Below are 26,878 nucleotides of genomic sequence, written 5' to 3' on the forward strand. Positions count from 1 at the left end.
TGTAACAGAGTGGTGGACTGGTCATTGGACTGATCCAACATTGGCTTCTCTTATGTTCTTAAGCCTTCTCCCATATGTTCTGTTATGTACTTAAGCCTTTTATCTAGCTGCACTACCCTCTCTTGTTTTCAGGGTGAGGCGGCAACAACCTGGACACAAAGTAGTTATTGTGTCCTTCACCCAAACACAAAAGTCATGATTTATAGTCATTGTTTTGGGCCATTTTGGCCCCACACTCCTCACACTTTTTGAATACAGCCATTTGTAGAACAAGCAAAGGAGAAAAGTAAGGCTCAAGCTCTCCACACAGTTGGGAAACGAGAACTGATGGGGGAGTGCTTGCCCTGCCCCCATCACATGACTCTTTGGCCAGGAAAAGGGATACACTGAAATGGGGCAGGGACGAGCACTCAAAGGCTCTAGAAAGATCTCTGTAAAGCTTGTTGTTAGCTCTTCCGCGGCTGACCTGTGACTGTGCAGTCCCATGTGGGACTGTACAGAAGTACGACAATGAACAGAAGGAAACAGGAAGCAACAGGAACTGCATTTTGACAGAACAAAAACTGACAGAACAATTTAGAATATGTTAACTCCCCTTTGCAAATTAAAAATATGGAGTAAAATAATTATAATTGTTTAAAACTTAGCAATGTTTTCCCTATAAAAGTAGAATGCCCTAGACTGTAATGGAGCTATAGCAGTATGTTGTGAATATGGTCCATGTTCCATCACCAGTCCATAAACTTACTGGCCCAAGCGCAAAGAAAGTTAGCCATGCATGAGGTCCATTAAATGCAACAGGACAAGTTAGCTGCAACTAAGTTAATTCCATTTGTTTTACTTCAGAGGAATTTACAGGCTGCAGTGACACATACTAAATCGTCCACTTTCAATCCACTTTCAGTGTACTTCCCAACTGGATTTTACTGTGTGCTAACTGGCAAAATCGGAAAGTGCATTGAAAGTGGATTGAAAGTGGATTATTTAGTGTGTGTGACCACAGCCACCGTTTCATCCCAAACAAAAATACCCTTTTGTCCACTGAAATCAATGATCTTTGAACAGCATAACTCTGCTTAGGATGGCACCGTTAGTGACTAACATTCTCCAGCTGGGGTTCATTGTGTATTTCAATATTGTTAGAGTTAACACAGATTGTACAACTACCCCTCAGTAAAATTCCATTGGTTCAAGATGAAAACATCTTTAGAAGTAGTTTGTAGAATTCAGAACAGAGACATGGTTCCCCAGAAAAACTTTAGAAAATATGTCACAACTTCAGAGGGAATAAACCCATCCAAGATCTCACAAGAATTTAAAATACATACCCCCAAAATGAGCATGAATTTTAAGACCAAATTATAACTTCCTTTTTTAACATATTTAATGTGGTAGGAAAATACACAGCTGCATTGTTAGAAGAGCTAATAATTTATTAAAAATAAATGTTCTTATATCCCAATCAGTGATACTGCAGTATTTCAGGAAAGGCATCCCAAATGCCCTTTAGAAAGGCCTAAGCACTCTGTTCAAGTCCATCACTACATAAATTTGCCCAAGTTTAGCATGACAGATCTGTGGCTATCCTCCTTGCCTTCCAGTGTGTGGGAGGAAAAGAAGAGGGCACCTAATTCAGTCTTGGTGTCTACCATCCCCACAAAGCAGGCTGCCAGCACTACTAGAACCAACAATGCTGTAATAATCTTATTTAGCCAATGGAAGAGTAGGGAGAGAATACTCATGCACACCAGTTGGCATATATGCTACTGAAGTGCACAAACATTACAGGGTAAGAGCTGTTTAGAGGCAAGCCATCAGTTAAGAATAAAAATATGATATGGACTGTTGAGCTTCCCAAGAAACCAGTTTGTTATACAAAATCCCACTTGAAATCCAAGATAACAAGATCCTAGGAGTCTGGCTTTCAAGTTCCATAAAAATATTTTCCACTTGATTCTAGCAATGCCTTCTGGTGATAGCACTTTGTGGATTTTTTTTAAAAAGACAGATAACATACAACCCATATGGTGCTACTACAGTACAACCCAATGCAATGCCAAAATTATACAGCAGACAGTTCCTATATGCTAACTCATTTTATGGAGCCCTGGTCACTGCCTGAAGAGCTGATGCAAACTGGAGTTCTATTGAACCATTGCAGTAAAAAACAAAACTTCTCTAGCCAAGAGCTATTGTGTTTGTTTGTTTGTTTGTTTTAAACCATTTGTTCCACTTGGAGTGGTCCCACACTGTCCCTCTACTCACATTCCACTGCTGAGCATGCTCATAGCAGTTATGATGATTTGATAGTTTCTTGTGAAGCTGCTGGATAGGCTTTTTGCTTCCACAATGACGCCTACTGTAACAAGCTTTACAATAAACACTGTTGCATTCTGAGTTCTTCAGAAACCTGTTTGAGTGCAGGCTGAGTTCAGAAGGATTGTCTTTCTGCTGTGCAGTCATACATGGCCTTCTGATTCTTTACCTTCAGTCACTGTCCTCTCTAGCCCAATTTCAGAAGATGCTGGGTCTTCCTTCTCTCCTGTGGTTTTACTGGCCTCTTCCTGTAATCAACGGTAAATATACTTTGTGAGATTAACCAAGGGGAATAAACACAAAGCACAAATTTTGAAAAAATTTAAAATGTTCAACTCCAAAAGGATAATGTAGAAAAAAAATACTCCATTACATAGCTGTTAGTAGTAAAGTTGAGCACAAGAGACTCAGAATAGGAAATGCAAGGAAAGCAGTAAGATTTGTCCAACCTCTGAACTTTCTATATGGGAAGGACTGGAAGGATAGGAAGGGAATGTGTAAGCTATCCAATTATTCACTTTGCATATAAGAAGAACTCAGATAATAGAGGAAACATGTATACTCTCAATGGCCAGATTTTTATCCGAAGCCTTCTCTCCCCCCAGAAAAGTCATTTCTACATCCATAGGCAATTAGTTACATAAGAGTTGCACTAATTTCATTACTACTCTTGAACAACAGATGCAAGGCAAATGCCAAGGTTTTGGGACTAGTACCAAATTAACTATTTCCTACACTAAACCACAAGATGAACATGCCCAGGTCTAGAGTCCCACATATTCAGACTCATTGGTTTTAATGTGACTTAAATGTTTAACATTCCTTGGACTATATCATTTCATGCCAAAAAGGGGAAAGCTCCAATAATGGAATGCTTCCCCATGCAAAACAAAGCTTCTTCTCTTGTGATATGCCAGAAGTTATGAGCCATCTCCTTCCTGTACTGTGCCAGTGCAGCCTCTTCTTAAGAAGCAGCCCAGAAATCTCCCACCACTGCTGTTAGCTCCCCAAGAGGTACCATCTTCAACTGACACAACCAGTCTGCTCATCATCTGTAATGTGTAAATGAGGCCAGAAAAGCTGAAGGGGAGGGGCAGTCTCCCCCACAAGTGGCTTGGAACAAGAGTGAACTGCAACATCAAGGAGAAGGGTTCCAATTTAGATTTTTCTGAGACATGCTCGTTCAGGAAACATTTTTGTATGGAAGGCGCATTCTCCAGATGCAGCCTGAAAACCAAACTACAAATTGCATCGCAAATACTTTAGCCCTAAAATGTATGGGGGTGGGGGGAGACAAGAAGGTGATTTGGATTGAGACTAGGGCACTGGGGAAGAGATTAATGCTTCCCCCCCCCCCAAGCTACTTTTGGCTACAGGTGGAGAAAAGGCAGGCATTAAATGGCTGTCTATCTTTTCACTACAATCACAGCTAACCATAGCTCAGGAAGCTGATTCCCATTGAAGAAGTAGTATGTGGGGAAATGGATAATGGTTAATTCCCTCCAGGCATATGGATGTGTTTTAAGACTGAAAAGCACATTGGGAGATTAGGGATCATGATCCCCAATGTCACCTATACTTTGGCTAAGAAGTGGTAGAGCCCAATGAATGTTTACTACCTCAATGAGAACCTGAATTGTAAGAACATCAGCGCACATCTATTACAAGATATATACCTGTATATTTCCACCACTAGATTTTATCATCAACCTTGCCAGAAAGAAAATGTTGAAGGATATTTTATATTCTCCAGTCACTAAGTTATGGGAAACAGACTATATAGTTCTCACATAAAAAGGTAAATTATGCCCAGTCCTGGCTGGAAAAGATCCATATTGAAACTGCTTTTTCAGACAATTATTTAGTGATTGTAGAAGTGATTACTACAGTTTAAAAACCAAGGAAAAACTGGATGACAGAAATGAAATATTTTGCTAGGTTTGGAAGCTCCTGATTTATTTCTACACAGATGTTTTGCTCTGCCTTGGCTTCCTGACAGCAGTCCTGTTTTGGGGAGCATCCACATAATGTTCCTCTCTGTTCAACTTGCCTCTCTGTTTACCCCTAATTCACTATGACCTTTTTGGAAAGATCACAGTCAAAGCATCTTTGGATACTGTGTAGATAGGAAGGTTTACACTTTTGCAGGTCACTGACTACACCAGCACCATTTCCCTTACTGTAGACCCAATGTTTGTCACTCCCCCACTGAAGAGCTTTCTTTGGGCTTTAAATATATATATATATTAGTAGTTGGCAGATCGCTACAGCATAGTAATAATATTATAACAATCTATAGCAGCCTGAACACTTCCCCTTAGAACTACAAAACAAAAAGAGATAGTGTCTTGCTTTAAAAAAATGAAATTTGGGAATTAGTACGTCATTGTAACAATTCATTATGTTACTGAGGTATAATTACTGGTTTGAAAGAATGCCTAAAGTGTGAGAAACAATAGACACAGCAGGGAGTAAGGTAAGGAAAGACCAGAAAAAAAACTGCTAGGTGGAAATGCCATTGTCAGTGTGGAAGCCTTTGCATTATGAGCAGCAATGAGAGCTACACTGAGACAGTGCCAACGCCTGCTCAGCAAGAAAGACTCCAGTTCTGGTTCACAACAAGTCCAAGAAGTTAAATGGATTGATGTTAACAGTGAATCAGGGATCATCATTAAAGTTGAATGTTAAATCATTCCCATGTAACATCTTGTTGTTCCAGTTCTGTTAAAGCATGGTTTAACATCTTTGGATTAAGGGCTGGGAAATCCTACTGATCACTCTACAAGTTTCTCCCTCTTGAAAAGGGGTAGGTACTCTTGGCATAATACATTCTTTGCTTTTACAGGAAGTTTTGGCTCTGTGCTCTACAGAATATCATCAGAAACACTAACAAAGCATTCCAATTTCATTTCATAATATAATTTCAGTAATTTAGTAAGATAGGGGTTGTCAGTGGGTGGAAGAAAGTTTTACTGGCATAGTGCAAACCTTTGCATCTCTCTCTGCAAATTTCTTGAACATGTTGGCATAAATCTTTCGGTCACGATCATTGTGTTCCTTCGTCTTCTTCTGACACACTGTGATCTGCGACTTTGCTGCCTTGTTTTGTGGATTCACATCTAGAACTTTTTGAAAGTCACATCTTGCCAATTCAAATTCATTCATGAGTAGTCGTGCTTCACCTCTTCTATATAAGCCCTTTTCGTTGGCCTGGTCCAGTGCCAATGCCTGCAAACAGATAAGAACATAAGAAGAGGCCTGCTGGATCAGATCAGTGTTCCTTCTAGTCCAGCTTCCTGTCTTGCACAATGGCCAGCCAGTTCCTCTGGAGGACAACAGGGCATAGAGGCAATCTTCCCCTTACATTGCCTCCTGGCACTGAGATTCAGAGGCTAACTGCCTCTGAATGTGGAGATTCCCCTCAGTCACCATGGCTAGTAGCCACTGATAGACGTATCTCTCCATGAATCTATCTAATCCCCTTTTCAAGCTGTCAGCTGTCGGTTCCTGTGGCCATCACTACATCCTCTGGCAGCAAATTCCACATTTTAATCACTCTCTATGTAAAATTGTGTTTCCTTTTGTCTTCCCTGAACCTACTGTCCATCAGCTTCATTGTATGCCCTCAAATTCTAGTATTTTGGGAGAGGAAGGAAAATTTCTCTTTGTCAACTCTCTCTACCTCATGTGTAATTTTATAAACCCCTATCATGTCCCTCCTTTAGCTGTCTGTTTTCTAAACGGAAAAGTCCCAGACTCTTCAGCCTTTCCTCATAGGGAAGGTGCTCCAGCCACTTAATTATCATAAGAATATAAGAACATAAGAGAAGCCAATGTTGGATTAGGCCAATGGCCCATTCAGTCCAACACTCTGTGTCACATAGTGGCCAGAAATACCAGGAGCCATTAGGAGGTCCACCAGTGGGGCCAGGACACTAGAAGCTCTTCCACTGTTGCCCCCCCCCCAAGCACCAGTGAGGATTGTGAGGCACTCCAAAGGGATCTGTCAAAGATGGGCAAGTGGATGTCAACATGGCAAATAAATATAAATACACATTGATGGGGTCTGAACTGGCAGAGACTAAAAGAAAGATCTTGGAGTTGTAGCAGATAACTCACTGAAAATGTCAAAACAGTGAGCAACTGCAATTAAAAAAGGCCAATGCTATGCTGGGGATTATTAGGAAGGGTATTGAAAACAGATCAGCCAATATCATAATGCCCCTATATAAATCAATGGTGCGACCTCATTTGGAATACTGTGTGCAATTCTGGTCACCACACCTTAAAAAGGATATTATAGCTTTGGAAAAAGTGCAGAAAAGGGCAACTCGAATGATAAAAGGGTTGGAACACTTTCCCTATGAGGAAAGGTTAAAGCGCTTAGGGCTCTTTAGCTTGGAGAAAAGACGACTGAGGGGTGACATGATCGAGGTTTATAAGATTATGCATGGGAAAGAGCAGGTAAAGAAAGAGGTACTTTTCTCCCTTTCTCACAATACAAGAACCCGTGGGCACTCCATGAAATTGCTGAGCGGTCGGGTTAGAACGGATAAAAGGAAGTACTTCTTCACCCAAAGAGTGATTAACACATGGAATTCACTGCTTGGTGCTTGGGGGGGTCAACAGTAGGAGAGCTTCTAATGTCCTGGCCCCACTGGTGGACCTCCTGATGGCACTGGTATTTCTGGCCACTGTGTGATACAGAGTGTTGGACTGGATGGGCCTTTGGCCTGATCCAACATTGGCATCTCTTATGTTCTTAAGCACCAAGAATACAGAGCATCACTTGCCCCAGACTTCCTATCTGTACCTTGTGGCTAATAGCCATTGATGGATCTCTGCTCGATATGCTTATCTAATTCACTCTTGAAGCCGTCCATGCTTGTAGCCGCCACCACCTCCTGTGGCAGTGGTTCTGGACCCCTCCCAAAATCAGTGGTTCTGGAGTGGGCAAGCACTTCTCATCTTCCACAGTGAAGACAGAGGCAAAAAATGCATTCAGCCATTTCCCTATCATCCTTCAGTACTCCTTTTACCCCTTGGTCATCCAAGGGCCCCACTGCCTCCTTGGCTGGTTTCCTGCTTCTAATGTATTTGAAGAAAGTTTTCTTGTTGGTCTTTATGTTTTTTGCTATATGCTCCTCATATTCCCTTTTTGCCTGCCTGATCACAGACTTGCATTTTATATGCCCCAGCCTGTGTTCCCTTTTATCAACCTCACTGAGACTAGCTTTCCACCACTTAAAGGAATCCTTCTTACCTCTTACAGCTTCCATTAGCTTGTTTGTTAACCATGCATGCTTTTTTCTACACCTATCTGTGCCTTTTCTAACCTGCAGTATATATTTTTTCTGAGCTTCTAGGATTGTAGTTTTAAATAGTCTCCAATCTTCCCCAGTGGTTTTGACCCTTTCTACTTTTCCTTTCAGTTTTTTCCTCACATGTCCCCTCATATCAGAGAAGTTACCCTTTTTAAAGTTAAAAGTGGTTGTGTCAGTCTTTCTGGGCAACTCCCTATTTATACAAATGTTCAACTCACTGTTCCTAAGTGGTGCAATCACTTTTACATCTCTCACCAGGTCTTAGGCATTACTTAGGACCAAATCCAGGATCGCCTCTCCCCTGGTAGGTTCTGTGACCATCTGCTCCATAGCACAGTCATTGAGAGTGTCTAGAAACTCAACCTTTTTTTCTCGACTTGAACACATATTGACCCAATCAATGTGTGGGTAGTTAAAATCACCTATTACGACACAGTTATTTCATCTAGCTGCTATCTTTAATTCATTCATCATTTTATAATCCTCCTTTATCTTTTGATCTGGTGGGCGATAACAAACTCCCAGTGTTAAGCTTCCTTTTGGGCCCACTATTTCAACCCATAGCATTTCCAGAAGCAAATCCAATTCACTTACCCTCTCAATCTTACTAGACTATACGCCCTCTCTGACATACAGAGCCACCCCACCTCCAACCCTTCCCCCCTATCCTTCCGATATAATTTATAACCAGGAATCACCATATCCCACTGATTTTCCTCATCCCACCAAGTTTCTGAAATACCCACAATGTCTATTCCCCCCCCAACACCAAGCATTCCAACTCCTCGATTTTACCTCAGAGACTCCTAGCATTTGTATATAAACATCTATAATTTCCCTTACATGTTAAGTCCACAACCTTCCTCTTGCTGCCTCGAGACCTTGCCAGGCAGTCCATATCATTAGCCACAGTCTAACCTGTGAGATGCATTTTATCTGGGCCCCAGAGAGCACTGTGATCAGGGATCCAGAATCGACTGGTTCTCCCGAGCATTAAGGAGGCCAGGCTGGCGACAACCAGGGCCAGGTCTTTTTCGATGGTGGCTCCACTCTGGTGGAATGAGATCCCAGAGGAGACCAGAGCCCTGCGGGACCTCTTACAGTTCCCCACAGTTGTAGCTATTTATTGGTGTGTCCACCTACTGAAGCCACTGCAGAGGACTGCAGTGGTATGGCTGGGGAAAGCAGCATCCCTTCCTGGTGTGCACATGTGGAAGTGTGTTCAGTTCATGCACAGTGACTATTCATCTTAGTGAATATTCAGATTACAAAGGTGAATTTCTAGACATGCTGTATTTGTTATCATCAGTCAAAGTACCCTCATCTTTAAATACCATTTCCTGTTGAAAAAAACACTTGAACCTCACAACAATGCACATCTTCTAAGCACAAAATTTACATGGCATAGTGGCATTTGATTATCATTACCCATCATAAGCATGTTCTCTGTTCTTTCAGAGTCCAGCAGAGAATGTTAAGACTAACAATGCGAATATGTGTTGCATAATGCTTAGTGCCAGACAAGGCAGGGCAAGAACCATGTTCAAATACCCAATTAGCCTCAAAACTTCATGGAGTGGCCACCATTTCTCAGTCTAACCTACCCCTCTCAAGATTGTTGTGAGGATAAAGAGAGGGACAAAATGGATTTTGTACCTAAAACTAATGGGAAATACACATTATAGATGAAAAGTCATCTATAGCTCCAAAGAGAACATTCCAGAAAGAAATATGATACAGAGACTGAATGCAAATGGATATTATGCTTAAAGCCTCCAAACGGAGGCCCCAAAGAGCACTAACAGGCAATGTTTAGAGTATGACTCACAAACCCCAGATATTTATAGTTTCAGCAGTAAGTACATGCCTTACTTTTTACATATTTCGTCTCATCAATTTAAATGTTCTCATTTTTAACACTTTATTTCAGCTGTGCTGCATTCAAACACTCACTTCTTAAACATATAACAACATCCACATGCTGCTTTTCTATATTTCTGTCCAAAACCAAGAATGTAGATGATTTGAGAAATATGCATAGCTGTTGTTAACCAAGACAAAATACACTAGAAAAAATTCATTCCATACTCCTCTGAGGAATCAGAGCATTGCCTGCAAAAGTTCTTTCAACAAGAATTTTGTACTGGTTTCACATGAATGTAACAGGATTTTGATAGACTACCACACTGTTCAACTGTTTTCCTGGGAAATGTGTATTCAGTAAAGTCATACTAACATATCCCAGGTGTCTTGTAGCCTTCATTTTCCATAGTGTAAGAACATATACTTTCTGGGGACGAGAGGGGAATTCTAGGAAAAGATGTTCTGTAATGTGCCTATCAATGAACAGAGCAGAAGTGAGGCAATTTAATAAGGAATTCTGATCTCCAGTTCAATAATCTTTACCTCGTGTATGCACGGAGAGAATTAAAGGATGTAGAATAGGTCTGGGAGGGAAGGCAGCATGGTATAGCCCAGTCTCCTCAGATCTTGGAAGCTAAGCAGGGTCAGTGCTTGGACAGGAGACCTCCAAGGAAGGCTCTGCAGAGGAAGGCAATGGCCAACCACCACTGCTTCACACTTGCCTTGAAAGCCCCTTGCTGGGGTCACCATAAGTGGGCTGCGACTTGATGGCACTTTACACACACACACACACAGACACACACAGAATAGGTCTTGTTCACCTGGGGTAACAATGCAAATTTGTTCTTATTCCCAAATGCAGACATTTTAGCAAGCATGTATCTGGATAGGAATATTCACTAATATTTATTTCTAAATCTATCACATTAAGTACCGGTATTTATTTATTAGAACATATATACCCCCCTCCTTTCCTCTTGGTTCAAGGCAGTTTACGATAACAGTTAAAACATTCAGATGAAAACTAGCAAGGTATGTCCCTAATAGGTAGAACAACTTTGACCATAAGAAAAGGGGGGGACGGGGGGGACAGATCAGGACCAAACTACCAGCAGCCCTCCCAATGCCCAGATGTACCCATTTACCTTATTGCAATACTCAATAGCTTTAGCATAGTCCCGTAACTTCAAGTAGCACATGGCAAGGTTGAGGAAGGCTGCCAGCAACAAGGACTCTGATGCTTTAGATTCCCTTTCTGATAAGCCATATTCCATTTCTAGCCAGGATACAATCTTCCCATACTGAATCACTGCCTGAGGGTACTTGCCTTCCTAATAGGGGGTAAAGAAGGTCACGCCTATTAAAGGTATTTTGCAAAATGTAGTATATTTGCATCTGAAAACACAGGTTACAATTTGAACTATCAACAACATCAGAAGATGGATGAAGAGGATTTTCAGAGAGGCTGAGCTGCGACATGAATGTGATACACAAGTTGATACAGCTTCATAGAGTCTACATTCATAAGAAGATAAAAGGTGTAAAGAGTGACAAATAACCTGGTATTGCCTCACTTTGTAATAACACCACTTGCCTGGCAAAAGCCACTCGAAAACCCTCCAAATCAATCCTTACTGTACCTCATATCTCCCTTTACCTAACCTCTCTCCAGTTTACAGGAAATTCCAAGCAGGGAATCCCACATTAAAAGGCAGGAGAGAGGTAGCACTGGTACTGCTGGGAAACACTTAGGTCACTTACATATGGGTTGCGTGCCCCGGCTTGGATACCAGTGGAAAGTAGAAGAAGAAGAGGAGGAGACTGGATTTATACCCCACCCTGCACTCGGAGTCTCAGAGCGGTTTACAATCTCCTTTCCCTTCCCCTCCCCACAACAGACACCCCGTGAGGTGGGTGGGGCTTGAGGACTGCTCTTGAGAGAAAAGCTCTGAGAGCACCAGCAGTTGCAAGTGGAGGAGTGGGGAATCAAACCCGGTTCTCCCAGATTTGAGTCCACACTCTTAACCACTACACCAACCTGGCTCCTTTCCCCCTGGCTTTCCCACAACATTGTGGTATTTCCAGGTACCCTGTGGGTTCCCCACATCTTTCTTGTGATCTTTCCCAAACCTAGTTTGTTTCAATGTTTTGGGAAAGATCATGGCAAAACCAGGATGGCAACCATGTGGACAAGAAAGTCTAGGGATTCCTGGTCCCAATTACAACAGTGCCATTTTCCCTGCCTCATTCCCCCATGGAGGCCATTTCCCCTGCCACTGGAGGGTTTTAAAAAAGAGGGGGGAAATCAGTATTATAATGTAACAATCTATCTGCTAGTTGCGCTGAATTCCTGGCTTTTATTATTTAAAAAAGTATCTTGCCCCTTTCATTCCAGAGACATAAGGCGGAAGCATATCTCCACAACGAGAGGAGCTACAGATTTACATTTTTAAAATGAAAACTGGGAATTCAGAGATGGACATATTGTTATGCTATAATGCTGTAAAAGCCTGCAATAATGATCTATCACCGAACACCAATTCTATGGGCCCCCAAACAGGTTGCCACCATCTCCTCCATTGTTCTCTTTCCCACCATAGAGAACAATGGAGGGGATGGGGCAATCTGTTTGGGGGCCTGTAGAATTGGACCCCCTGGTCCAATGTTCTTGAAACTTGGGGGGTACCTTGGGGAGAGGCTCCAGCAGCTACCCTGCATGTTTGGAGCCTCTCTCTCAAACCACTTCCCCTCCAGCCCTCTAGAATATACCCTATGTTTTCGCCATTGACTTCCGAGCCCGAGTATGGGCAGCCAGCAGGGCTCTGACTGGCCAGGGCCTGGTGCGCCGCCGGGGGCCACTGCAGGTGGGCCACGGGCTGCCAGATGTGCCCGGCCAGGAAGCCGGTCACAGGCCATTCCGTTGCCCCTCAACCCCAGGGGCTGGTGAGGGGGGACAAAGCGGATGACCGGCCGCCTCTGTCACGTCTTTCTAGGGTTCGTTGTCTTCATTCTACAACGGGATTTGTGCCTAGTAGGATATAATACAAAATACAACATCTATACATACAGTACATTACAATTACAGTTACAATTTCACAAAATTAAGCAATTTGGTTACCAAATATATATTAGCTGCCTAAAACAGTAAATTCATTTAATACCACCCAGGGTTACAGATAAAAACTTTGCCACTGCCAATGTCACATTTGGATCAGTATCTGCTAAGAGATTAGCCACAAGTTCCTGATTAGTAGCAGGGCTCCATTTTTGAATATACACTGAGATTTTGTATTCACTTACTGTGAAGCTTCCTTTCTTGGTCGTCTGGGAGTGGGGCAGTCCTTACTCTTGGGAATAGGCTCCTCCTCCGGAACAGGGTTGGTTTCCTCAGATCAATCCAGGAAGGGAAGAGGCCTATCCCCTGGGAACATCCCAGTTATCTCTAAGCTGTGCACCCCCCAACATCACACCAAGGAAAAGAAAAACACTTCTCTCCACCATAGTGAAACTCAATTTTCGGAACAATCAGCCCTGGAGACGGTAGGTACAGTGGCCACCTAGAAGTCTGTGCACTCGTTTACTAGATGATATAGAGTAGAGAAGCTGACCTTGGCTGCAATGGCTTTTTATTATAAACCAGAAGCTGGGGCACACTGCTATTTTATGTCCCAAGAGTAAGGACTGCCCCACCCCCAGGACCACTGGAGAATGGTAAAGAAGTCCATTTCCATCATCCTGTACCTTTTGCAGACCTGTTGAAAAACCAGCTTGCAGAGCATCCATATGGACTGATCTAATCTCCATCTACTCAGCCAGCCGTGAATGCACTGTCCTGGCCTGCCACCTGGACCACCTCCAGTGACTAGCTGGATCTCTGCCCATCTGATCAGGTTGCTTGCTTCTGCGCATAAGGTCCAAAATCTGGTTCCTTATGCCTTTGTTGTCATATTGCCTGTCTGGACTAGAACGTGATGACCTGTTAGTATCTCGGAGAATTCCAAGAGCCCCAGCCTGGTGGCTCTGAGTTCTAAAAACTGAGACCAAACTCCTTGTGTCATTGTCCCTCTTTAGATTTCAGATTAGGGATCCCCATTGGAAACAAGAGGGTTTCAGCCACCACTGCAGCTGATGCTGAAGTTGTTTTGGTAACTGTACCAGCTTGTAGCCCTAACTGGCCACCACATCCTGATAAGAAGGGAAAATGTCTGTAGAGGTCGGGCCTGGAACCTTGACAATTGAAGCACTTCATGGCATGATACCATCATGCTTGGAAGCTTGGCCAGTACCTTCCCCTCTATCTTGCATTTTTTCAGCCTGTCCATGGTCAGAAGTTGTATGTTGTCTCTCCCAAGATAGAGAAACCCTGTCCTTCATTGTGCCCAGGTGTACTAATAATTGAGAGGTGTTTAAATTGCCCTTCTCCATGTTAACCACAAAAGCATGGTCCCTAAAAAAAATTCACCACCATCTCTGATGCTTCCCTGCTTTGCTGGTAAGAAGGTGCCTTGACCAGGATGTCATCTAGAGATGGTGATAATGACACTCCCTGAAGTCTCAGATGTATTACAATGGCCACCATGATCTTGGTGAACCCTCTTGGGAATGACTTCAGGCTGAAAGGCAGCGCTGGTACTGAAAGTGTTTCCCATCATATGCGAAGCGTAGGCACCTGTGGTGAGCCTCTCAAATTGGAACATGTAAATAGTCCTTCCATAGATAGATGGATGCCAGGAAATTCTTTGCTTGAACATCTGCCAGAATGGAGTTCAGCGTTTTCATCTGAATTTTCTAGACCTGATGCAGTTGTTAAGCCATTTCAGGTCCAAGATTTTCCTGGCATCCCTATTCTTCTTTGGCTCTGGCCATGATATACTTTTGGAGTCATAACAGGACTTTTTTTTTAAAGGTAGAACATACCTTTATATTCAATAAAATATCTGTTGAGTCCATCTCCAAATGGTTTATGCCCTTGAAGGGAACTGCCGTCACTTTAGCCTGTGCCACAGAGTCCCTATCCCAGTTCTGAGCCACCTGTTCCTTCTGGCTGCTACACTGCATGGCATGGCTCCAGCTAACTGCTGCAGGATGTCCAGTGAAGTATCTGCCACAATCACTGTCTTTAAGTTCTTTTGGGACTCCACTATCAGCTGAGGCTAGTCCTGATGCCCAAGAATGTGCTGCCCTGGCAAACATCAAGCCTGCTGTTGATGTCCTGATGGAGCAGTCTGAGACTTTGAAGTCCCCTACTGCTAGGGTTTTGGGCAGCCTGTCTGCATCCATAGGTAGAAGTGAGCTGGAGGTCACGCTAGTGCCAGGTTCATCCACCACTGGCACCTTGAGCCTCCTGGTAACCTCTGGTATCAGGGAATAAAGCTTGGAAAAAACACCTGATGGTTAGGTTTTAGATTGGAAGGGTGTTCCCTCTCTGCCTTCATCCTACTATAAAAGGCTGTAGGCAGTTAGAGGAGCAGAGGAGGCTTGCCGTTGCCCACCTCAGAGTAGCAACCGTGGACTTCCTTGGTTGTCTCCCATCCAAGTACTAACCAGGACCTACCCTGCTTAACTTCTGAGATCTGACTAGCGTGGTCGAGTATGGGCCATCCAGGTCAGGGTTGGCATCCCTGCTTGTGGTACTGTCAGTTTGTACAGCATCTGGCCAGATTCCACCGGAAGTTCTGGGTCAAGATCATCATTTTCCTTAGGTCTGGAGGAAATTCTAAGTACTTGGAAAGTAATCTCATGTACAGCTCTTGAGGGAATAGCCAAGACTGTACTGTTGGTACTACTTCCTCTCCTTCCTCCGACCACTCCCATCCTGCCCTGAGGATGGAACTGGGGAGTCTGAGTCCTTCCTGGACTTTTTGCAACCCACTTATGGTAACCCCTTGGGGTTCAGTGCAGGAGATGTTCAGAGATGGTTTGCCTTGCCTGCCTCTGTGTCCCACCTCTGGTATTGTTTGGTGGTTTCCCATTCAAATACTGACCAGGGCCGACCGTGCTTACTTAATGAGCTCAGGCTATCCTGGGCTATCCTTGCTGCCTCTGGGCTATCCTTGCTGCCTCTGTTTCATGGTTCTCCACAGAGCCTTGTGGGGCCTGTGAGGCTTATGATCTGAATAGATCTGACTTGCTAAGTGTACCCCGCCCCCAAATCTGTTATAGCCCCTCTCTGGCAAACAGTGGAGGTGGTGGAAGTGCTATCAAGCAGCAGCCCCATATGCTTTTCAAGGCAAGGGACAGCCAGAGGTGGAGAGCCAACCAGGGCTGACCCTGCTTAACTTCCAAGATCCGATTAAACCGGGCTAGCGTGGCCCATCCAGGCCAGGGCCACTGCCTTCGCCTGCCTCAGCGTAGTGACCCTGGACTTCCTTGGTGGTCTCCCATCCCAGCGTTGGCTGGGGAGGGGACCTCCAGCCGCACACTGGGCCCGGCGGGAGTCTACGTATACAGCCTTGGCTGCTGGGGATCTCCCAGTCCCATCGGCTTCCTTTGCGGTCTGCCGCCGACCATGACTTGAAATAATGAAGAGGGAGGGTCTCTCCCTCTCTTCTTCTCATTCCTGGACCGCTGCGCTCTACAGAGCGCCTGTGAAACACGTCCTGCTCAAGCGGCAGGGCTGGTAAGACTGGGATGTTCCCAGGGGACAGGCCCCTCCCCTTCCTGGATTGATCTGAGGAAACCGACCCTGTTCCAAAGGTGGAGCCTATTCCCAAGAGTAAGGACTGCCCCACTCCTAGGACCACCGGATAATATTTTATGCATTATGCCTCTGCAAGGTCACTTATAGCAGTTAACACAAATAGAAGTCACATTTGCTGATGTTACTGTTTCTAGATATATGTGCACAGACCTTGAAGTACACAGTTCCTTTTTCTTTGACAATAGCAGCCTGCTCAAGTTTCTCTTTGGTGTCCATCTCCCAAGATTCTTTGGCCTGCAGGCAAACAGTTGGGGATAATTAAATACTTACAGCAAGAATACAGAAAAAGAAAATAACAACCTTCATTACAAGAAGCAAGAAGAGGTATTATTGTACACAATCTGTTAAACTTTATCTAGTTTTACAGATTAAGCAAGGGCAGAATATGGCATAAAACACTGTAACTCAGCTTGATATTCTGCTTCCTTTCCCAAATTTGTTACAGATCTGCTTAAAACTTCCTTGAGAATTCAGTCCTTAGGAGGACTGATAGATGCATTCAAGAAAGGGTGAGAAACCTCTGCAAATTTATTTGAAGTTAGAAAGGGTGGAGTAGAAACCAATCAGCAAAGCGTTCCTCCTACAAACATTCCCCAGGATAGAGACTGGCACCACTGCTCCAATGTATGTACATCTTGTTCCTTCCCTGTACTGTACAGACATAGGCACATTCTCCAGCACCCCAAATAGGGCACAGCTTGTTCAGCAGTTCTGCCCTGCCCTCCTTTCAGTACTATTTGGCAGGACATGAACTTTTTTGTCTGCAGCCCAGGAAAAAAAAATTGAAAGGGAACAACACTAGGAACAAGTCTTGGACTCCACCCAAAACAATAAAACAAACTAACACACAAGAACACTGTGATCTTAGTTGACGTATCTTTTTTACCAAGCTTTGTCACAAAAATGCCAGTGCCCCCCCATGTTTTCTTTATAGAAATGATCCTTTGAGTAAGTGCCAAATATGTGCATGTTTTTGACTATTTAAAGAAATTCCAGTTTCACCTTTTCAAAGCTTTTCAGTGTAACTTCATATATAAGTTCAATATTTGGCTCTATGCCAAATTTACGTTTTCCTGCTTCACCAAATCCATATCTGAAATAAAACATGAAAATAGAGCTCAACAGAAATGGCATAGGATGAGGCATTTCATTCAGCATTCTGAATATTCACATTTGTTTGGAGAGAAAGGTGGCTAGCTACACTCTAGGCTCTGGAGACAACAGATGTTACCTAGGAAACCAGCAGCCAAACTAACTCATCTGTGGCAATACACACATTCTCCACACTGTACTGTGCTCAGGATAATTCCCTTTGTGTGCAGATTGGATATTATTATACACTTTACATGCATTTATGTTTCATTAATAGGATTTTTACAAGCTTTTGGGGACCTCTAACAATCACACTGAATATTTCATATACAAAGTTTTAAAAAACATTAAAATCAGTTGTTTTTGAAATGGTGCCTAAACTCATTTTTTCTTCCCTATCCATTAGACATGTTACAGCCAATTATGTTTTCTATAAGGAAAAGGAAAACAACAAAAGCAATGCAAAACTCCCAACTCTAAAGTATAATTTGACACTACTTTTGTGAGATCTGTGTTAAGAATGAAAACAAGACAACTCAGATGCATCACGAGCTTCCTTTTCCATACATAAATTACTTCAGTTGAAACAGGTTTACAAAGAAGCTGTACCAAAAAACCAACAACCCAGATTTTTAACAAGATAAGATAGGAGAAAAATCTAACCGTTCATCTATGCATGTAACTTACGGTGCTCCAATATGCAGGATGCAGTGTTCTCCCCTTTGCATCTTCTCCAGAGCTTTGTCAATTCCAATGGGAATGTCATGGTCTTCTCCTTCTCCAACTGTAAATGCTACATCTCTGCAATCAAACATTCTACCTCCACAGAATCCTTTCAGATGGACTGCAGGCAAGTGAGAAGCATCAATCAAATATTTTGACAGACATTAAAAGAGTATATGACCAAAGTTCAATTTTGCTAGCATTCTTAGGCACCTGAAATAGCTTGGTGCATGAGTCCTAGACAGGGGTCATTTCCTGCAGGAGTGCACAGGAGCGGAGCTCCGGCAGTAAAGAGCCTAGGGAGCGGGCACATGCAACAAGCCCCACCCCCTGCTCCCAGCAGCCCTCAGTCAGAACAAAAAGCAGCCATGTAAGCTGCAGAGCCACCAGCCCCCGGTCCAAAACTGTCCAGTGGCACCTTTAAGACCAGTTTTTATTCAGGTACAAGCTCTCCCTCCACTATGAGGACAGATCTGCACGGTCCCCCCCCCCCAATAGCTGGCAATCCAAAACAGTCCAGTGGCCTTCTGACATGCTTCTGGTGATGTCAGGGGGTGTGGCATATGCAAATAAGTTATGCTAACGAGTTATGCTAATGAACTCCTGCACCTCTTTTTCTACTAAATGACCCCTGGTCCTAGAACACCTAAAAACATATAAGGTCACAATCCGGTTGACAAGGTGACAGCATGTGAGCAATGTTGTGCTTCCTCTCTGGGCCAAACCAAACATGAAAAGATCCAGGGGTCTGACCTGTAAATGCCACCACCAAGCTAAGGGAGCTTATCTTGGATGTGATACCATACACTCCACCCTCTGAAGCTGCCATTTCCTCATGGGGAGCTGATCTCTATAGTCTGGAGATCAGCTGTAATCCTGGGAGAACTCTGGGCCCCACATGGAGATTGGTAACCCTGCCACCAGTCTGGGTCCAGTTGTGCAGCATTTCTGTGTGGCCGGGCACAGTTGTACTGTGACTGCCACCATGCTGGACCCAGTTTGGTGGATAGTGAGTCTCCATCGGTCACCACCATCTCTGTCTTAGGTGAGTCTTCCTTCATTAGGGGCTATTACAGGAGGGGGAGAGGACCCCTTTCCAGTGGTGTTTTGCCTTCAAGTGCACCACTGTTCCACCCATGGCTTTGCTTTACAGAAACCATTACTGTTGTGGTTGCTTAGCAACCTCCAAAATGGAAACTGAGACCTCAGTGGGCATTTTTTAAAAAGAGATAGATGTTGTTTCTATTATTTGGGGGGATTTTAATCCCATGGCATTTTTTTTTTAGATTTTAGATTTCTCTGCAACCTTAGGACTTCCTTCAGGTTTGTAGAGGACTCAGCCATATCTGCCCCTAGCTCTGTTTTACGGATCCATTGATCCATACTCTATGGTCCAGTTTAGTATTAGATATATGGTTAACAGAGTTACATGCGGAATCTGATTGAGCACCTGCCTAAAGAATAAATGAAAGAAATGCATGCAAGAACAAGTACTATTAAAACATGACAATGATTAATCATATCCCTCTAGTCCAAGGCCCAGAGAAAACAAAAGGCAGAATATTTCTCTACTTTAAAACAATTTCACTGGATCTGGACACACTGGGTGTTTATGGGATAACTTCTAATTTAACACTCATTACTGCAATGTTCCCATTCATTTCTGGCATTTACTAGAGCAGTAATATATATTTTTTTAAAGCCAGACATGTGTTACAATTATGCTAGGACATCCCCAAAATACAACTGCAGTAGATGGGCAACCTGGAAGGTGTCTTACATTTTTCAGAGTCTTAATAAAATTCCCACCCATCCAGAATGTTATCTAAAACCATTTGTTAACCAAATGCTCTGGTTTCTTGGTGAAAGTTGGTTTCAATATAATCCTGCTTTCTCCCTCCAAAAGAAGTACATTGTATGATTTAACAAGAAAATGTCAATAAAAGTGTCTTTTTCTGTATTTATTCCTCTCACTCAGAGCTGTTCCACTGGAATTCTCTCCGTCAGAGTTATTGCTAAACTCCACACTGAGGGCAAAATTCTCTTAGAAGTCTACAATTCCCTTGTCTTCACATAGGCTGCAGAGCAGCACATTCCTCCACGGCACTTCTGTCCATAAATTTTCGGTGCTGAGTTAACCCATTTACTCATATAACCATGTATATTTACACAGCTAGATATGAGTCCAGTAGCAACTTAGATAACTATAAAAAGTTGAAGGTATAAGCTTTTGAGAGTCAAAGCTAATGAAAGGAGTTTTGACTCTCAAAAGCTTATACCCCAAAATTCTTGTTGGTCTCTAAGGTGCTACTAGACTCATATCCAGCTGTTCTACTGCAGACCAACACAGCTACCCTCTGAAACTATGCTTACACAGATGCAAAATAAATGACCCATATGCAACAGATGGGCCCAGGACCAAGAACTGGTAGCTTGCGTAGGCTGCTTGGTGAGTTCATGACTGAAATCATATTTGAACTAAGGACTTTCCAAATCACATGTTCAGCTCCCTGGTTTTTTCCCCTCCAGAGTTACCAAATGCCTCAACACACACACAGAACTGTTAAGTCAATGAATATGGTTTAAAGTTTGTAAGAACATTTCATTCCAAATAAACTTTGAACAAGCGCCATATATCTGACTCATAAAATTATATGTAGCAAAGGGGGCTAAGGTATTTTTCAAATGAAATTTAAGATGACCTTTGGCTTAAAATCAATCTGCAACATACGTAGAAAATACACATGGTGTATAATGTGCACTTGATTTTTCTCCCAAATTGATAACATTCACACATAATAAAAATGCACAAAAGGGTCTCAGAGTCACATATAAGCCTCACAGGTGAAAATGCCCTAATGGGCTGCTAGATTGCCTCTGGAGTGAAACTCAATGTAATTTGTTAGTTACAAGCCGCTTTCCCTTATTGGAGCCCCATTCCCTTTGCTATGGAGAAAAACCTGTCTTTCTTATAGCATGTCTCAGGAACTCAATCACCTTCATGGCCCCCAAGCAATCGCTTCCACACGGTGACATCATCATAGCATTCGAAAAAGTGCAGAAAAGGGCAACTAGAATGATAAAAGGGTTGGAACACTTTCCCTATGAAGAAAGGTTAAAGCACTTGGGGCTCTTTAGCTTGGAGAAATGACGTAGTAGTAGTGAAATTTTATTGTATAGCCGTTGGCCATTACAATTTAAAACAATACACAAATCAGAGAACTTACAGCACTGGAATTTGAATTAGATTTAAAATATAACAAGAGGCAGGACCCGCGATACTCGTGTGTGTGTGTGTGTGGGTATTCCCGTGGCTCCCGGGTGGCTCGCCTGCTGAAGCCGCAGGAGCTCCGCACAGAGGAGGACGCGGCAGTGGCTGCAGGTGAGCCCAGCAGACAGTCCGTTGGGCTCGCCAGGATTTCCCCCACCCACCCCACAGCAGTAGCAACGGCTGCAGCTAGCCACCAGCCCTCCAAGGTTCCCCCCCCAGCCACCACGGCCGCAAGCAGCAAAGGCGGCGAGCCCTGTGTGGCTCTTCTCCCTCCCTCCCCCACCGCCGCCGCCAGCAACAACAACAGCAATGCCCTCCCCCCCCCAGTAATGGCCATGGCTCCCAGCCACCGGCTGCCAAGGCTTCTCTTCCTGCGCCACTGCCAGCAGCCACAGTTCCTGTTGGTAAGTGCTTTCTCTGCACATGCACAGGGAAGGCTCTTTTACTTTTGGGGGGATTTAAATATCCCCCGTATACCTTTTTCAACTTTTTAGATTTTTCTGCACATCTGCGGATTGCCTCAAATGTGCAGGACAATGTCCCAGCCCCCCAGGTGCCCCCGATGTGCGGATTTAGATATCCACACGCTGGGGGCATGTTGGGAATCAGATATATAGATATGGAGCAGAGGTCCATCAGTGGCTATTAGCCACAAGGTATAGATAGGAACTCTCAAGCTGGGGCAAGTGATGTTCTGTATTCTTGGTGCTTGGGGGTGGGGGCAACAGTGTGAGAGCTTCTAGTGTCCTGGCTCCACTGCTGGATCTCCTGATGGCTCCTGGTATTTTTGGACACTGTGTGACAGAGTGTTGGACTGGATGGGCCATTGGCCTGATCAGACATTGGCTTCTCTTATGTTCTTATGCTCTTAACATGGGTGGGTGGTTTTTCTTTTCCCTCCTATGTAGTTGGGGAGACAGGAAATGTATGTCTCACAGCAAATGGTCCCCAACTCTAATTTCACTCCTTATTCTTTAAGATGTTAGGGGCTCTTCCACTTTGTAACTGAGGCAGTTCATTGTGTGTGGGAAAAGGGTACAATCAATTAGGATAGAAGAAAATTCCCTTCCACCTGGACTCCTTTAATTGTAAATTATTCATATCTCTTAAAATATTATAGCATCCTGGATTTGGGGGAGGGGGGTATATGCACTTTATGGTAGGTGTTTTTCACCCCAAAAATGTCAGGGATTTGAAGAAGAGTTTTGTGTTGGTTAGGGTCCTTTTTTAAAAAAAAAACACACAACAAAACTGATGTATAACTAATGATCTGTTGCTCGGGCATGGCTCTTATTAGACCGTTTTTGCTTTTCACAGCATACTTTTAATTTAAAAGCTCTTATTAGACCGTTTTTGCTGTTCACAGCATACTTTTAATTTAAAAGCTAAGGCTGAGAGGTACTGAATCATTACGTTTAATCGATCCCCCCCCCCATTTTCTGAAAATGTAGCCACCCTTCTTACAGGTGATTACTTCAGTGTGATAACATCTGGAAGCACGCAGAGCTTCTGGTCCATGATCCAGCTGGGTTGTATAGAGGTTCTACTTCCATAAATGGCATTTTGACATGGGTAGTGTATCAAAAGCCCATTAAAATCCCACAATTTTGACAGCATTTGTTCAAATTGCTTTAATTCCAGAAATTGGAGCAGTTACAGATATACTACCGACACAGAGATGCTCATTTATAGAAACATGCCAGGGTGTGAGCCAGTGTCAACCCACTGGTTACATCGGGCTTGGTTGCCATGGGTGATGGGATGATGCCTGGAATGTTCACTTTCGTTTTTGCTTGCTGTGCCCTCTCCTATCTCCCTAGAAGTAGGTATGTGGCCTTGAGCTCCTGGTGTCAGCTTTCTCTTGGGAATAATGAACCGTTATATTCTGGCAGGATCCTACCTTGATGTGATTGGCTTTGTGCCATTAGAATAGTTGGGGGCTTGGTATAACTGCTAGCTTCGTGCACTTTTGGGTCAGTTCTAACAAAAACTGTTAAGAGTCTGGATACCTTCAATGTCTCAATAAACTTTTATTCTCTGAATGACTGTTGGGAACTGATTGCTCCAGGGTTCTGACAGCCAGGCAGCATCCTATTAGAGGTGTTTGTATGGGGGTTGCTTTATGTTTGAAACAGGCCATGCTCTCTGTTTAGCTTTCAGTGTATTGTCTTATTATTATTATTATTATATTTGTTGTTTTTACAGACACGTACACAAAAAAGAAAAAGAAAAAACATAAAGAAAGATACCAACATACAATAGGAACTATACAAATATACACATAATGTAAAATAGGATTCCATCCCACTATTTTGTTTAGTTATATTTATGTTAATTTTAGCACTCCCACCGTTCTCAGGTTAGTGGCACATATATCATTTTTTGTTTTTTAACTCAAAGTTTAACCAAATTTTCTAACCATTTGTAAAATCTAGACCAAACATCATTAAATATATTATCACTTCTTCCTTGTAATAAGATCGTTAGATTGTCCATTTCAGCTATGTCCATTATATTGTAGATTAAATCTTCTTTTTGTGGTATCTCTTCTTTTTTTCAAAAGGATGCATATACAATTCTGGCATAATAATCTGATTTTTGAATTGATCTGAAATCATATTTAATAAGGTATATTAACTCCTAAGATTTGTTGCATCTTACTCCAGTTCAAAACTTTTTACTCTTTTCTCAGGTTCACCAAATGTGGTAAAAAGAACCCACTTTTTCTTTACATTTCCAGTAGCGGTTTGACATACTAGGATAGTATCTAGCCAATTTATCAGGGGTTATATACCACCTGTAGAACATCTTAAGAAGGTTTTCTTTAAATGTAACCGCTCTGGTGAGTTTTATGACAGACTATGGGAATGCTACCATTGGAATTAAGATCTACCCCATCTTGTGATAAATGGAGCACTGATATTTTGTTATTGTATTTTATTGTTTTATTGCTATGCTGTTTTATTTGTTTTAATCTTGGCATTCTGTGCCTCTTGTTAGCCGCCCTGAGCCTTCGGAGTAGGGCGGGATATAAATCCAAAGATAAATAAATAAAATAAATAAGTATTGGTTTTCCAGATTTTTGCCCATTGAACTAAATTAATGCTATATCCTAATTTTTTTACCCAAGCTATCATAGGAGCCTTTAGTTCTTCATCATGCATCTTGTAGCCTAGCAATATCATGTATATTTTTTAAATAAGCTTTTCTACCGGACCTAAAAGAATTTTGTCTAAATCTATCAATTTTTTATAGAAACCTATATGTTTGTCTTTGGCAAATCTGGATTGTAATTGGGTTCTTTCCCACCAAGATAGATACACACCTTGTTTTTGCAAGTTTTCTTTAGTTTTTAGTTCATTTTTTAAATCAAGAAAATCCTCATATTTCCCTAATAGGTTATCCAAAATCAGATTGGGGTTTGTAAACGCCTCCAAGGGTGCAACCCATTTTGGTATTTTTATGTACAAGTGCCGTTTTATGTCTTGCCAAATCTTCAACAGGGCAGCTCTCAGGGTATGCTATTTAAAGTACGTATGTATGCATTGTTTGTCGTAACAAAAGAAGGCATGCCATCCCAATAATAGGTTGTGGCCTTCCAGTTTCAGAAGTCTTATATTTTTCAGATTAATCCATTCTCGGATTCATGTCAAGGTTGCAGTTTGATAATATAATCGCCAATTCGGTAAAGCAAAGTCTCCTAGATCCTTCCTATCTTGGAGCGCTTTTAGCTTGATTCTAGGCCTTTTTTATTGCCAAATAAATTGTTGAGCAAGTTTTTCTAGTCCACTAAAATAGGGTTGATTTTTGAGAATTGGTATTGTCTGGAAAAGGAATAAAACACTGGGTAGGACACTCATTTTCAATGCTGTATTTCAATGCTGTAATTCTCCCCATAAGTGAGAGCTGCATATCCTTCCATTTTTCTAGATCCTTCTTTGAATAGTTATCTTGGAAAAGTGAACTACATCTTTTTGTCAGATTGACTCCCAGGTATTTTATCTTCTTCTGTATTTCCAAGTCAGATTTTTTTGTATTTGTTGGTTCTGTTCTTCTGTACAGTTCTTTGTCATTATTTTTGTTTTTTTAATTGATTTTTAATCCTGCAACCGCACCATATTGTTGTATTAGAGATAAAAGATAATGCATAGAATGAAGGGGGCAAAATCATCGGCAAACGCCTGTAATTTAAATTCCTCACCTTTTGTTTTCAGTCCCTTAATTCGATCTTCACTTTTAATTAAGTTGCATAATACTTTCAGAACGAAAATAAAAAGCAGCGGCGACAGAGGACAACCTTGCCTGATTCCCTTATAGATGTCAATTTTTTGAGTTAAGTTTCCATTCATCATACTTCCAGCCTGCTGTTTATTATAAATTGCTTTCACCATAGCATTGAATTTTTCTCCACATTGTGTTACCAATAAAAGTTCAAGCATAAAATCCCAGCTGAGGTTGTCGAATGCCTTCTCGGAGTCCAAAAATACTAACGCCATCTGCTTCCCTGGATTCACTTCAAAATATTCCAAAACGTTCATAATAACCCTAACGTTGTTTCTTGTCGTTTGGGTAGAAATCCCGCCTGATCCTGATGAATTATTTGCCCAAGGACTTTTTTGAGCCGAGATGCTAAAATTGATGCATAAATTTTGTAGTCTGAATTTAATAAAGAGATTGGACGATAATTTTTTGTTTCTTTCTCATCTGTTTCTTGTTTGTGTATTAGGGTTATTAAGGCTTCATTCCAGGAGTTTGGTACATTTTCCTTGTGAATTATATTTTGTATTGTATATTTTAGTAGATATATTCAGAGGTCATTTCGGGGGGGATCGCGGGGGATCGCAGTTCCCCTGGGTGAGGTACGGGGGGCGGGGCACATGATGAAGCCCCGCCCCCTGCTTCCGGCCACCCCGCTTCCGGCCCTCATTCAGCCAGGAGGAGGCAGGAGAAGAGGGAGGGTAAGTTGCTTCCTCCCTGCCTCTCCCCACCCCTGCCTGCCTGGGGCCAGGGAGGGCCTTCGCGGGGCTTCCTTGCACTCCCGCCGGCCTTGCAGGTCCACCGCCGGGCCCCTCATGGGGCTCGGCAGTGGAGCTGCAATGCCGGCGGCAGCGGCCAGGACTGTTGGGGGCAGGGTGTGTGGCCTTATGACACACTTCTGGTGATGTCAGGGGGTGTGGCCTTATGACACACTTCCGGTGATGTCAGGGGGTGTGACATATGCTAATGAGTTATGCTAATAAGTCCTCCTAGCTCTTTTTCTACGAAACGACCCCTGGATATATTAGCTGGTCTTCAAAGGTATGATAAAACTCTGCAGGTATACCATCCGGGCCTGGTGTTTTTCTCTTCTTTTGCTGTTTAATTGCCTCTGATATTTCGGAAATTGATATCACATCATTTAGGATTTTAATATCCTTTTTGAGGTGTGGTGACCAGAACTGTACACAGTATTCCAAATGAGGTCGCACTATTGATTTATACAGGGGCATTATGATAATGGCTGATTTGTTTTCAATTCTCTTCCTAATAATCTCCAGCATAGCGTTGGCCTTTTTTATTGTAGTCACACACTGTCTCAAATTGGAGAGG

General features: G+C 42.7%; 1 protein-coding gene across 1 annotated transcript in view; it reads right to left on the bottom strand.

The window, feature by feature from the left end:
- Window positions 1–1,397: 1,397 nt before the first annotated feature.
- Window positions 1,398–26,878, bottom strand: part of FKBP5 (FK506 binding protein 5) — an 80,279-nt gene continuing 54,798 nt past the window's right edge. The window contains exons 7-12 of the mRNA XM_015411827.1: window positions 17,983–18,139; window positions 17,206–17,296; window positions 16,354–16,437; window positions 10,649–10,834; window positions 5,305–5,544; window positions 1,398–2,564 (exon numbers count right to left, since the gene is read on the bottom strand). Of these exons, the coding sequence (XP_015267313.1) occupies window positions 2,460–2,564; window positions 5,305–5,544; window positions 10,649–10,834; window positions 16,354–16,437; window positions 17,206–17,296; window positions 17,983–18,139 (863 nt within the window). The 3' untranslated portion in view covers window positions 1,398–2,459. The remainder of the gene's footprint in view (window positions 2,565–5,304; window positions 5,545–10,648; window positions 10,835–16,353; window positions 16,438–17,205; window positions 17,297–17,982; window positions 18,140–26,878) is intronic.

Source organism: Gekko japonicus, unplaced genomic scaffold (assembly GCF_001447785.1).
Source record: "Gekko japonicus isolate JY-2015 unplaced genomic scaffold, Gekko_japonicus_V1.1 scaffold309, whole genome shotgun sequence".
NCBI lineage: Eukaryota > Metazoa > Chordata > Lepidosauria > Squamata > Gekkonidae > Gekko > Gekko japonicus.